At 44.5% G+C, this 13266-nt stretch overlaps 1 protein-coding gene across 2 annotated transcripts; it reads right to left on the reverse strand.

Annotated features, from left to right (window-relative positions):
- Positions 1-8286: 8286 nt before the first annotated feature.
- RPS15A (ribosomal protein S15a) lies at positions 8287-12948 on the reverse strand. Of its 2 annotated transcripts, none has more exons than XM_049791732.1 (5): positions 12834-12948; positions 11527-11664; positions 11261-11340; positions 9661-9746; positions 8287-8422 (listed from the first exon to the last, which is right to left on the reverse strand). In XM_049791732.1, exons 2-5 carry the CDS (start codon positions 11657-11659, stop codon positions 8329-8331), a joined length of 393 nt encoding a protein of 130 aa, XP_049647689.1. In that variant the 5' UTR covers positions 11660-11664; positions 12834-12948; the 3' UTR covers positions 8287-8328. The 2 variants fall into 2 exon arrangements, with proteins under 2 accessions (XP_049647689.1, XP_049647690.1); XM_049791733.1 differs by lacking the exon at positions 12834-12948 and adding an exon at positions 12460-12570.
- Positions 12949-13266: the final 318 nt, after the last annotated feature.

The following is a 13266-nucleotide window of genomic DNA, read 5'->3' on the forward strand; positions in this document are numbered from 1 at the left end:
AATTCTTTTTATTTCAGCTATCAGGGAGTGTTATCTGCTATCGCTGTATCTTTCTATTTCTGGAACTGCCAAACTGCCACCTACAAGCACTGGGTTCATATTTTGCTGATTTGCAAGATGGGTTCTCTCACTTGGGCATGGGAACAGGGCTGATTCCTGACGTGCAATGGGCTTGTGGTTCTCAGCCCTGTGCCTTGCATCGTATGACTGGGTCTCTGTCAGGAAAATGGGCTCAGAGTAATTTTTACTCAAGCCCTAACACATTCCTGTACTGCTGACTCCAGCTCTGCCATGCCGCATGCATTTCGCTCTTGCCTGGTGCCTGCCATTACGTGATGCCTGCTGCTCCTGGAGCTGCCCCAGCGCTCCCACAGCCATGCCGGGAGCTGCCGGCAGCTAAGCACAGATCCAGGCACCTTCAGTTCTTCCCTTGAGGGATTATTTCTCTGCTCATCAAAGGCTGGCAAGGACTGAATGTCATTCAAGAAAAGTATTTCAGAGCTAAAAATAGTCTCCTGATTTTTTGCTTCCCTCCCAGAGCAAATGTCTGCCTGGCAGGTAGCAGATGAATTTAGTGGTCCTACCACGCACATCTCATCTTTCGCCTGATGATGCTTCACAAACAGTAAGCAAGGCATCACACCAAACTCAGAAACTCCTGCTACCTGGGCTGAACTATAATTATTTTTCACATTAAACTGAAAATAGAATTGAGCAGAAATCCTCCACGGGTCATGGAAAACAAACAAGGCTTTGACTTCTGCCCAAGAGGGACAGATTCACCTGCCCATCCACACCAGAGCAATCACAAGTCTCCACACAAACACAAGCGATGTCTGCAGTTGGCTCCGGGACCCACATTCTGCACAAATGAGGCAAAAATGGTTCCAAATCTGAGGAGCACAGGTGCTTAACTAAGGGGCTAATGTTGCTGCCCTAAGGAATGAATCCCAAGGACTGAACCAGGGCCAGCGCTAATTACCGGCCCACGCAGACTTGTGGATTATATGTCGAGGATCCTGTTATGCAAGAATACAGCTAGGCATGTTATTGCAAGTGAGGACACAAGCATCCATGTGAATTGCAGAGGTGTAGGGGGAAAAGAAAAAAAAAATTCATTCTTATGGTTAAAGGCCTGATTTTTAAAGATACTAAAGACCTAAAGTTCTCATTGATGCTCCTGGACTTTGCTTTTTAAAACAAACTTACACTGCACAAAACAACGGACCAAACACCAATTAGGCTCCATCCATAGAGCTAATGAGACTGGGAAAGTACCCCAGAGGTGGGTTTCAGCAGCAGCTTTTCTTTTAACCTTGCTCGTCACCTGCTTTTGTCCTCCTGCTCTCAGATATCTTCATTCCTTCCCGATTACAGCCTAGTCCAGCTGAAAGCCCAATTTACTTGCATCAGTGGAATACAAGAGTGGTTACGCCACGTTTCTCCCCCACAATAGAAGGGGCAAATCCCACTCTAATCTAGCTGGGGAAGTGAAGACGGAGGGGTGTTGCACATACACGTTTCTATCCAAGATCATATACCAAGTGTTTTGCTACTCCTGCCTTTTTCATATTGTCTTATATTAGGGCAGGAGAGACATCTAGAGATCACAGGCAGGGGATTGCAAGCTTCTGGAAAAAGTTTTCTGTAGAATGGGTAGCATGATGTGTTTACAGAGCAGGAACAATAAACAAAATGAATGAAATATGAAACAAATAAACTGCTGGTTATAAATGAGAAAGACCCAAGAGGGAATAGCAATGGATTATAGAGCAGCAGGAATGCTCTCCACTTCCATGGCCTGCCCTCACACAACAGTACTCCCAAATTGTGAAGAAAAGCACCTTCTTGGCAGACAGAAAGGTTGGGGTGGGTCACATACTCTCCTAAGGCACCCGGTCCAAAAGCAGACAATACTACATGAGTTCATACGCAATGACAAAGTGCAGCACTAGCAGATAAACCTTCGATAAAATGTAACTAAGCTGGACTTGGAACTTGAATCCTGCCCTTTTAATCCCAAAGCAAATGCCCACATCCAACCCACCAGCACAATTGCACCAACAGCATCGCTGTTCTCAACTCAGTCACAAGACTGACGAGATGGGGTGTCCTGAGGATCAGAATTACAGCCCAAAACAGGGAGAACAAGCTACCCATTTCATTAAAATATGCACCTGACCCATTTGCTTTTATAGACCATTTGGCATCCACTTTAACAATGTTTTATGTCACTATGAAAAGTGCAAGTGGTGGTTGCTGGGTGTTTCCAGCTGGCTGACCTCAAGCATCCTGCTGCATTATGCTGTTGCATGGCACTAAAATTTGATCAACTACAACTGCGCAATGACTATTGCCCTGATGCCAACCCAGGAACAAAATACACGTCCCCAGAGGTTTTGCTTAGACAGTTGAGTGTCACAACTGGCATGTGAAGGAGGGCGACCAGGGTGGTAGGACACATAATGCAGTTGTAGCAGTCAGCTACATTTAGTCTATTGAAGAAAGCAGATGTGAATTTGATTACCTTGTTAGACTGAGGCTTGTCACCAGCACATCAGAAGTTTTGCAAAAGGGCTTTTAACTTGCTTGATGCTTGCTGGGAGTAATCATAGCTTTGCTCTGCTTGTAAAGGCAGCTTCACCACTAGCATACCCTCCTGTTCTTGTTTGCTCCCTCACACCCAGAAAGAACTAAATGGGGAGAAATTCAACAGGAATGAGGTCTGGGGCCTTTGTTACACCAAGGTCAGGGAAGACAACCAAGTGTCTCTTCTGGACTTACCTCCCAACTCAGATTTTAGAAGGTGGAACAATTGTCTTACGACAGAAGTATTATATTCCCCACTTTTACTTTGCATATATTTTTTGGCCTGTAGTTTTCCCTCCCCCACCTTCAGCCAGTGAAACTCCAGCTAGAACACGCATCAGGTGATTAAGGACATCCATTTCTCTGCTTAAGGAAAACTAGCACACCAGGGAGAGTCAGCACACTGAAGCATCAGCACCCAGCTGAAACCTTCATTACACAGACCAAGCATGACTGAAATACTGTCATATCACAAGTATCACATTTTACCAGGTTGTAATTTAGTTGTTAATCAAATGTCTGCCTATCCTTTCATTCTGTGTACTGCATGAGAAAAGATCCAGCCAGTACAGCCTGTCCTGGTGGAGTTGTAACCCTTTTGGAGATGGTGAAATTCCCAGTTGCTGCCACCTCTGCTTGGCTGTGCCCATGCTTCCCCTGCAATGCAATGCACTTGCCCTGTGCATCACAGTGCCCCAATAGTACAGATTTTAATTTATGCTCCCTATATAAATATGTATGTTCAAGCTAGCAGCCATACACTGAGTAGGAATCACTCGGTGGCTGCTAAACCCAGTGCAGTCAAATCAAAAATGCCAGAACAGCTTTCAAAACCATGGGTAACCACTAGATAATGCCAGATACCAGGACTACGTGATTACATTAAGAGTGGTCCCAGCAAAGGTCAAAACTCTTTATTACCTTCACCAGAACCACAATACGTCTTTGTACATCTTCTCCTCTGTTTCTAGTGGTTTTATGAGATTATTCTTACATATCTCACCTAATAAACCAGACTAGATCAACTTAAAACTAAGTTTTATGCCTTCAGACATCCTCGTTCGCTTCATCTGAGAAGAGCAGGAGAAGGTCAATGGAATTCATTTTTTCCCTAGCAGAATACGGACCTTTGTGTATCAAACAATAAAGTTTACCCCGTTATTCTTGTCACTTGCTATGTCAGCACTTATCTCTTTGTAAAAATATTTGTAAACAAAACCAAATTAATCCAGGTCATGAGCTGGTAGTCAAAATACAATTTACCAGAGCAAGGAGATGGTGAACAGCAGGAGAATTAAGAGAAAAATAGATAATTCTCTTAAAATGGAACTGCAGAAGTAAAATGGCAGCGCTTGAGCAGAGAAAGCATCAGAGGCATGAGCAAGAACAGAGGCCAGCAGCTTCTGAAACCCCTTGGCTCTACTAGAATAGTCCTCCGGACTAAACTGGGGTTAAATCCACCCAGATATTTACCAAGACCCTGATATTTGCATTAACTGGCAGTAAGACACTGAACAATAGATAGTCTTGTCTTAAATCTAAATTAGCTAAATAGCATTAGACAAAGCACAAAACATCTTGTCATTTGAGAGCATGTAATTTCAATTAAAACCCCTAAAATAATAGCTTTGGCAGTCCCAGATCCTTTAAAAATAAATGATGTCTCCTATCCTCTACCATCAGCCTCATCCGCACATCCTGATGGGCTCATCACCATGCTCCCCATTCCTGCACCCTGCAGTCAGGGCCCCTACGCCAGCCACAAGCGACTTCTCATTCTTTCACTGCTGTGAAATAACTACTCAGTGCCAAACCTGCTGGGGCGAGTTCCAAAGCCTTGCTCACCATTTCAGCCCATTTTCTTTCCCTGCTTTCTGCTGCACTGCCACACACATCCTTGTCTGTCACTGCTGGCTTTCATCTAGACTCCAGTAGGCGTGAAAGAGTCACTAAGATAACTGTTGAGACATTGGAGATCAAGGTTTAATTACTGCTTGCATTTCTGGTGCAAGCAGCCAGCACATGAGTTTGAGAAACAAAACTCCATTCAGGAGAACGGAGCTGACTTGCCTGTCGCAGAAAACAAACAAAAGGATGAAGAGGAGAAAGTGCATTTCCAGTGAAGCTGCTGTCGCTTTTTACCCTGTTGCCATATTTTGAAAATCCATAGTTACCCTCACCCCACCATATTATCTTAAATCAGGCTCTGTTGCATCAAAGACAGAAAAAATTATCTTTGTGGACCAGAGTACAGAAGTCAGGATATTTAGCTCTGCAGAAGGAGGAGGGAGACCAGCAGCAACGCCAAAGCTCTCTTGGGACTCATCTCCCACAGACCACGCTCAGTCTCCAGCGATTCAGAGTCGGATGCTGCCATCTGTTGACAACTTCCCGCTGCAACAATAGGTACTTAACGCATGGCAGGCGGTCTGAACGTGTTTTAGCCTCTTCTTAAACAATGGCATAAGGAGCAATGGCAATCGGCATCCAGAAATACTGATCATCTGTCTGAGAGCAGAGCTGAGACCAGGCTGCACCCCGCTGATGGGTCACCAACCCTCTCCCACCTACCTCTGACTTAGTAAGGGTTTTCACAACTTAAATTCTAATCCCATTTTACCACCTGTGACTAGGACTACTGATGCTTACCTTCTTGTGATCAGCTGAGCACGTAAAGAACTATAGGCAGTGCAGCATCACCATACACTATCCATACCATAATACGACTAATTCCTCTCCACACAACAGCGAGGCAAGCGGCTGCACTCACACAGACCTAGCTGTACAGATCTGGTTTGGAAAGTAGCAGCAGACCTCCAGCCGGAGGGCCGAGACTTCTCTCTACCTCTAGAAGGGTATGGAGGCAACACAATCACTTCCAGACTTGTTCAACATCAGACTGCAGGGTATCCAGGATAGCACCAGGGCTAAAGCTTGGTAATTCAGGGGTTTGCAGCGCAGATGCTTTCCTCAGGTGTCACCCACCCTCCCAGGTTTCCCCACAGGAAGGTCAACTGCCTCTGTCCCACAGAGGATTCCTCCCTCACCAACATCCCCCTCTGCTCCACAGGTACCAAACACCTTCTCTAAATTAACACTTTGCCTTGATTGCCAGTTGCGACCTGTACTGTACTTTCAGCTTTGTGCCATTTTCCCATCTCTCCCTATTAATCCTTTTATTACCCAAAATGATAGTTAACTTTTACCTACAAACTGCTTTCCCAAGGCATATGCCCTCAGCTCCAAAAACACCACCGAGGCTTAAAAAAATACCACTTTCAGGTTTTAAACATGTCTGAGAATAAGAATTTCTGCAACCCACTTAAAGCAGTTGTGTTGCAGGGCATGTCATAATCCCACGTCAGCTCCCGAGTCCCACTTGACATGTTCCTTGGATCTCAGCCAGCAGCTATTGCCCAGGAGTAAAGCTCTCACCAGTGAGGTGCAAGCTCAGAGATCATCTTATGAACTTGGATCAGCTGCAGCAGCTTCTAAGTGTGGTAAGTCAGTACATAGTTACATTTTTTAAGATACACTGTGGAAAAGGTGCATCTGCTGCTGCATGCTTCCCCCCAAGTCATTCTTTTTACACTGGAGCTCTTAAATCCCAGTCAATAATTCTACAAAAGTCATTGGGCTGGCTTGTGAAATAAATTAACACTATATATTCCCAACTGGTCTGTCAGCTGAGAATATCAGAAATTCTTTTCCTTTGGAAGTCTCTGTGGTAGTAAAGGACATACACAGGTAAAACTGTGCATGTCCTGCATAAAATTGGTTTAAAACATGAACGTCAAACTAGCAGGGAACTTGAAGCCATAGTGAATTCATCTACAGGAAGCCTTAAAGCATCACTGCCCTTCCATCAGCTATCAGAAACATGTGTTCTATTCTGGACTGATAAAAATCAAGATTTTTCAAAAAGAACCAGTGGAATCTTGATACCATCTTCAGGGTTACTCTGAGCAAGAAATACAAAAGCTCATGTGTGTATCCATGCTTACTACAGCAGAATTATCTTCATTAAGGATAGGAAAAAAAACCCAACCCTGTAACAAACAGCTTGATTTGACAATAAAAAGGGGTCAAGACAGACTTCTTTTAGTTTTGTTACTACTCTTTGTAATCCAGCGTACAGTTCTTTATCTTCAGCTAAGCAAATTTGTTTCAAATCAAAGAACCATACTCATCACATTTGAATATTTTGATGCCATCTACAATCCATACTTTGTGACCTTAAACAGCATGTGACTGAGACAAAACAGGTAAACTAGCCTTTTTATTATTCCCCTGTTCTTCTCAGTCAAGCTGCAAGTCTCCATTATGGGATGCTAGTGTGTACCACCAGAACACTAACTGCATGCATTCCTTCACAGCCCTGTTGCTAGCTTCTTGTTCCTCAGAAGAGCCACCGCATTAGACAAGGCTGTGCAGCTTGTCTACATAGAGGTAAGACCTGTTTGCTTAGCAGTACCACCTTCTCCTCTTCTCCATAAAAAGTAACAGACTGAACTGAAACAGGTTACATAGTTATAAGCTAGAGAGATTAAAGTCTTCATGCCTGAAGATACTCACTTCCATCCTAAGGCTCTCTGAAAAGCTGTGTGATGAATTATCACTTTCAAGGCACGCTACTTTTAACTCAAGCAACTGTACATATCAAGCATCAGGACCTATGGCCAAGAAGGAAAATTGTTTCCAAATGTTTGTATCAGGTGGACCACAAATTCAACAGCTGTTTTAAAGTGTGCTGAAACAGGCTTGCTACATTTGAATAGGCCCCTTCCTAATAAAGACTCCAAAGTGAAATAAGGCAAGGGATTTCCAACTGCTGTTAAAGGACAACACAATCAGCCCAGAAGCTTGCTTCCCATTCTCTACCATCTGCAAGTAGCTCTTCAGCTGTAGTCACTTGCTCTGTGTACTGCTTTGAAAGAAATTTGTTGCTTTTTCTGAATGGTCAAGTACATTATGCTGTCATGCATCAGATGCCTGAAACAAAGACCAAAAACTCATTCAATACTAAACATTCACTACCTGTAGGTTCAGATACCCTTACTTCCTCACTCCAAAAAGTAAGCTAAAGAAATCTCAGTCACATCTTCATGGTAAGATGCAAAACAGCTGCAACTGCCTTACCCCAAACTGATATTTCAAAGGACTTTCAAACTAGAAATTTGAAGAAAAAATTATTCACCTCAGTACCTCAGCTACTCCTTACACTGTAAGATGTGGAACAAGTTTGTGATCTGAAATCAGACTTCAACCATCTTAATCGTTCCACAGTCCTACATCTCATAACTTTCTAAACCACAAACAGGAAACACCTTCTGGCAAGGCATCTTCTATTGTTAAGCCAAAAGGTGAAACTATAGAGCCACATTTATGTAACTATGGAGACGCATGTATCTAACAGCCAAGAGGCAATCCCACCACATGATAGCCGAGTATGTAGTTTAACATTAGAGTTCCTCTGCCGAGGCTATTCTGTATAGCGACCTGGAACTGTCATTCAAGTGGTAATTATTGAAAGTGTGTTATATTAACAGAAATAAAAGTTGTGAACAGGGATGGCACAGAACCTGAATGTCCTTTGCAGTAAAGGTGGAACTTGAGCACTATTGAAGAGCTGTCTGTTGCAAGCACTATCTCAAGTAGTGTTAGAAGTCATTAAAATACCGACTGGAAACACCAGAGTCCATTTGAACAATTTATTAGTATCCTCTTTTTTTACAAGTTTTAGAAAAAGAATCCCAGGATTTTGCCTCCTGTGTGTTTTCGCCTAGCCTCCTCATGGTCCATGATGCCAGCTGAGGTTGTCAGTACAATGTACCTATTAAGAAAGAACAAATGTTCAGTTTATCATTTTGTTCTATGCTTGTGCAGAGTTGACAGCACTAACTTCATTTTTGTATTACAATAGTAAGATTAGTTTCTGTAAGAATAGGCCTAGTGGAACTAAGGTTATCAGACAATGAAAAAGAAACTCCTCTCACAAGCACAACTCTGCAGCATACAAAGGACATTTATAGGCTTCTGTTCCCAAATATTTGCATAAGTCTCAGCAAGAAGTTTTCTTGCGCATTCCCACTGTAAAGTCAGTTCAGCTGTTGTAGCAGCAGCAACTCTATAGTTTCCAGACAAAGTCTGCTTCTACTTTAAGCAGACATTTTTCTTCAGAGCAGGTAGAGTTGCCATGGTGCCAGACAGCTAGCTCCTCAACTCCAAGCGCTTTGTGTCTCTGTGTTTTGAACACTGTGCACTGATGCAGATGAATATCTGGATCTGGACTGACAACTGAAGCAGCCTTAGTCATTGCTAATGCCAACATTTGGATTATCAGCATACTTCATCCACACAGCTTCGTGTCTGAGAACCTCTTGTCCTACCACTCTATAAATACTCTTAAAAATATGACAACACACACTAGTAAGCTATATAGGTACAGCTAAAGCAAGCAGCTTATCACTGGAGCTTTAAGAACAGAAATGACAAGGAACTGTTAATCCTGCCTTTGACAGGACAGACTGGCTGAGCCCCTGAAGACTGTTCTAGCTCTGCCATCCTGATGCACTGAGATTTATTACCCTTGACTCAGTGAATTTTGGAAAGGAAAAACATATTGCATAATATTAAGATTTTCTACATTGTGGAGGTTTGTTTAACAGAGGCTCTGAGTCTCTCATCACTTAGTATCTAATCAATTCATACACAATCAGGAAGTTCCTACTTCCATTGACCTGGTAACTTACATGACTCCTCCCCCATCCATAAACAGCTACTAATAAAATCAAAACGAGTAAGAGAAAAATCCTATTTTCCCGATAAACTGTAGAAATGGTGAAAGCAGGATTTACCAAAGCCAAGCAAAAATAGGTCCTTGCTTAGCAGTGCCCCTTTAAAACTGGTTAAAAAGAGCATTTATATGGAAGATGGATTTTTAGACTGCTATCTACCTCCAGACTGATCAAAGAGGAAAGGTGTCAAAAGAGTCTAACTTGGGCAGTATGAAAGTATAATAAAACCCATATTTTTACACACAACATTTAAATAAATCTTCTCCATACTTACCCAAACTGACGTGAAGGCAGCAGGTTGTTCTGCCACTTTTCCAAATCCTTCAGCTGAACATCAAATCTGGGACTGATTACACCACACTATAAAACAGAATTCCATTACAAACGGAAGAATTTTATAAACTGGATTTGTACTTTTGTCATTCCAGCTCACTGAATGGAGGAATTTAACAATTGCAATTGAAATATTTTTGGCAACAGAAGATTAGAATACCAAGAAGCACACCCCATTACCCACAGTATGGAACAGCGCTTCCTCTCAGGTAAGTTGAGACTCGCACAGCTATTCAGCTTTTATTTCCTTAGCCTCACCTCCTCCTCCGTGTCCAAATAGTGTGACTTACACTGCTGCTGAAGCTAAACTAACAAATTAATGGCTAGACCTGCAAGAGCATAAAAGCATACTGTAAAACACTAAAGATTATTAAGCATCCTCTATCATCAAAAACCATGTGATTACTCAGGGATATTCTACTTCTAATCATCAAAAATAGTTAGCAAAACATACCTGTAGATTTTAAACATGGAGAAATTAACATGCATAAAAGTTATCAAAGTCTTCAAGTTAATCGTATTATTTACTGACCATGACCACTACTACCACCTCCAGCTACCTTCCTGGCTTCAATTATCTTAATATCCAAGAGCAGACCAGAAGTACACTTCCTGCACTGATGGACACTTTTCTGAAATAAACAACTGTTCCCTTATTGCAATTATGGAGAGAAATGTTATATCCAGCTGTACCTTGCAAGATCTGTTACAAAATTATCCCAAAGAGTTCAAGGAACACTATACTCAGACCTGACATTTTTATTACAGACATGTAACAGTAGTAATTTGGAGGTGGCATCAGAATTCACTGCCTATTACACTCAAACAATTTTCAGCTGCAGTATTTTTTCATCGTGGAGACAGCACCCAACATATTTTGACTAAGCGATTTTTTTTATTTCTTTAGTAAAGAAGCTTAATTGAATAGCTTAATTGGAAACAATGATGCACAGTAAGTCATCACAGAACTAGCCAGCTCAGTATTCTGAGACAAAAGCATTAAAAAAATTTCCAAAACGCACATGAATACTTCATATGCCCCAGGAACTTAAAAAACACTAATCAACATTAACATTCAACTTCCCTTAACTGCAAGCAAAGCCAATCTAGCAGCAGCAGAAAGGCTTATTTTCTCAACATTTACAGGTATTAAACATCAATTGGAAAGCAACTCCGTTCCTATCTCTTAAGACAAGTCTTCTAGATAGCTTAAACATCAAAGAAACTGAGAAATCACTAGGTAGCCAGAAAGCCTTTAAAGGGAGAAACACGCAGCACTTGCAAGCAGACTTCCCTGAAAACATCTTACACATTCAGTTTACCCAAAATGTAATTAGTCAACCATATCACTATGAATCTAGAAAAATTAACAAGCATCTGATAACCACTGATAATATCCATATTACTTTCATTTATACGGATTCAATAAATACTACCTTCTTTGTAAGTAATTCTTTCAGAACCGGAGCAGACATAAACATTTAAAAAAGTCTCATTTAAACACCTTCCTAAAGAACTGAATTCAGGAAGACAAATCCTACCTTGTTGAGTCTGCCTGTGAGATTGACAACAATCTTCCCAGCTCTGTGATCATCAATTATCTCAAATTCACCAATGTAACCTACAAAAGATCAGCAAACAGACAAATCAAATACATCATACTTAGCTATGTTACTACAACTCAATTAACCATGTTGTACAAACCTAGTTCAAGCACCTTGACTTGCTTTTAGTCAAAAAACATCTTAACAGCATCCACAGAAACAACGGATGAGAAACAAGTCAGCGCTGTGCACTCTAGACTTACCGTGCTTCATCATCACAGTTAAAAACCGGACGATTACTTTGGAGCACGGCCTAATGAGAACTTGGCGTTTCCCACGTTTCTCTGCGTTGTTGATGCTTTTGAGAGCATCGGCTAGAACGTTCATGCGCACCATGGTGCCTGCAGGGAACAGAAGAGGCAGTTACGTACACTATATGTACACCAGCTTTTCAGCAGAAAAATACTGTGCAGTGCCCTTGAGGCTAATTTTAGACCTAGTAAGACTGACAGAAAGTTACATTAAACCTTAAAAAGCACTCTTAAGCTAGAAAGCAGATCAAATCACACACTCAGGTATGTTCAAGAGAATTCCTAACTATCATAACAAACCAGGAAACACGACACTTATTTAAACTTAGTGTTATCAACACGCACAAAGATTTAAAAACAACCATCTGGACACCATTTCAGCAGTATGACACCTTTCCCTGGTCAATTGTTTCAGACTTTAAAACCTAGTGATGCAGAATTAGCCCTCCTCAAAAACTAGGTCATACATGGTATTAAACAGAACAGAAGCTGCTCGGCTTGCTTATCTGCAAAAAACCTGCAGAACACAAGTGCAATGCAGCACTCCGGAAAGGAAACGGGGAATCAACTCTTGCGTTCTCGTGATAAAGACAGGAGCCCCCCGAGTACCACGAGGGATGACAAGACTCGATGCTGTTGCCCCAGTTGTTAACAGAGCCGGTGCACCGCCAGGACAGTGCTCCTGACTGGCCCACAAGGCCATTCCCCAGGTGGCCAAGTCCTGCGGCACACGAAGGCTTCTACTACTCAGCCAGGGACGCCCAAACGAGCAGGCTTGGCTAACTGCTGCCCACGGGGCGAGGGCAGGCAGACCCCCCCCCGTCCCGAGGGCCGCCTCCTCTCCCAGGGACCAGCCCACCGCCCGCTCCCCAAGCCCTCCCCTACCTCCTCCCAGGCCTCGCCGCACGATCCTCGCTCCCCGAAGCCCGCAGACTCCGCGGCGCGGCTCCCCCGAGCCCTGCCCAGCCCGGCCTCCCACAGCACCGGCCCGGGCCTGGCTGCCGTGCCGACCCCCGCCCTCGGCGCCCGCCCCGCATCTCCGCGGAGAGCGGAGCCACGGGCAGGGGGGTGCTTCCCCCCACCCTGCATTCCGGAGGCTCCGGAGAGCGCTAGGGGAGACGCCGGCGGACCAAAACGGGCCGGACCGGCCGGGCGCAGCCTCATGGCCCCGGCGAGGCGGGCAGAGGCGGCCGCCGGGCCCGGATGGGGCCCGGAGGCGGCGGATGGTAGCCGGGACCCGGCGGCACCCCCCGACTCACCGGTGCAGCAAGATGGCGGAAAAGGAAGAGGCCGGGCGCCCGCGCGGGATTATGGGAGGGCCATGGGCGCGAGGTGGTGCGCGGCGCCCCGCGCGAGATCGCGAGACTTGACGTCCCAGTCCGGACCCGCCGCGCGCCAGGCCTGGCGGTCCCCATTGGCCGAGGCCGGCACGTCGCACTTCCGGAGCGACGCCTCTGCCCGGGTTCCTATGGCAACCAGAACGCTTCGCGACAAGGCGGGGCTACGGCAGGGCCGGAGGGCCAAACCGCCTGCGGCCACGGCGCCGGCCGCGCTCCCAGGAGCCCGGGGAGGGGGCAAGGCCGCCCCGGCCAGCGGAACACCCACCACAGCCTCGCGAAGGAACCGGGCAGCGCAGAGCGGGCTCTCCAGGAGGGGGGAGACCCAGCAAACCGCCCACCCACAGACAGAACG

The sequence above is a fragment of the Accipiter gentilis genome, chromosome 33, assembly GCF_929443795.1.
Source record: "Accipiter gentilis chromosome 33, bAccGen1.1, whole genome shotgun sequence".
Lineage (NCBI taxonomy): Eukaryota > Metazoa > Chordata > Aves > Accipitriformes > Accipitridae > Astur > Astur gentilis.

What these genes read in the sequence shown, in the direction of transcription:
- RPS15A (XM_049791732.1), bottom strand. Translation starts at nt 11,659, where the DNA reads ATGGTGCGCATGAACGTTCTAGCCGATGCTCTCAAAAGCATCAACAAC. An exon ending in AACTGTGATGATGAAGCACG is followed by an intron (nt 11,341 to 11,526) that starts GTAAGTCTAGAG and finishes GATCTTTTGTAG; the next exon opens with GTTACATTGGTGAATTTGAG. An exon ending in CTGCCTTCACGTCAGTTTGG is followed by an intron (nt 8,423 to 9,660) that starts GTAAGTATGGAG and finishes CTTTCTTAATAG; the next exon opens with GTACATTGTACTGACAACCT.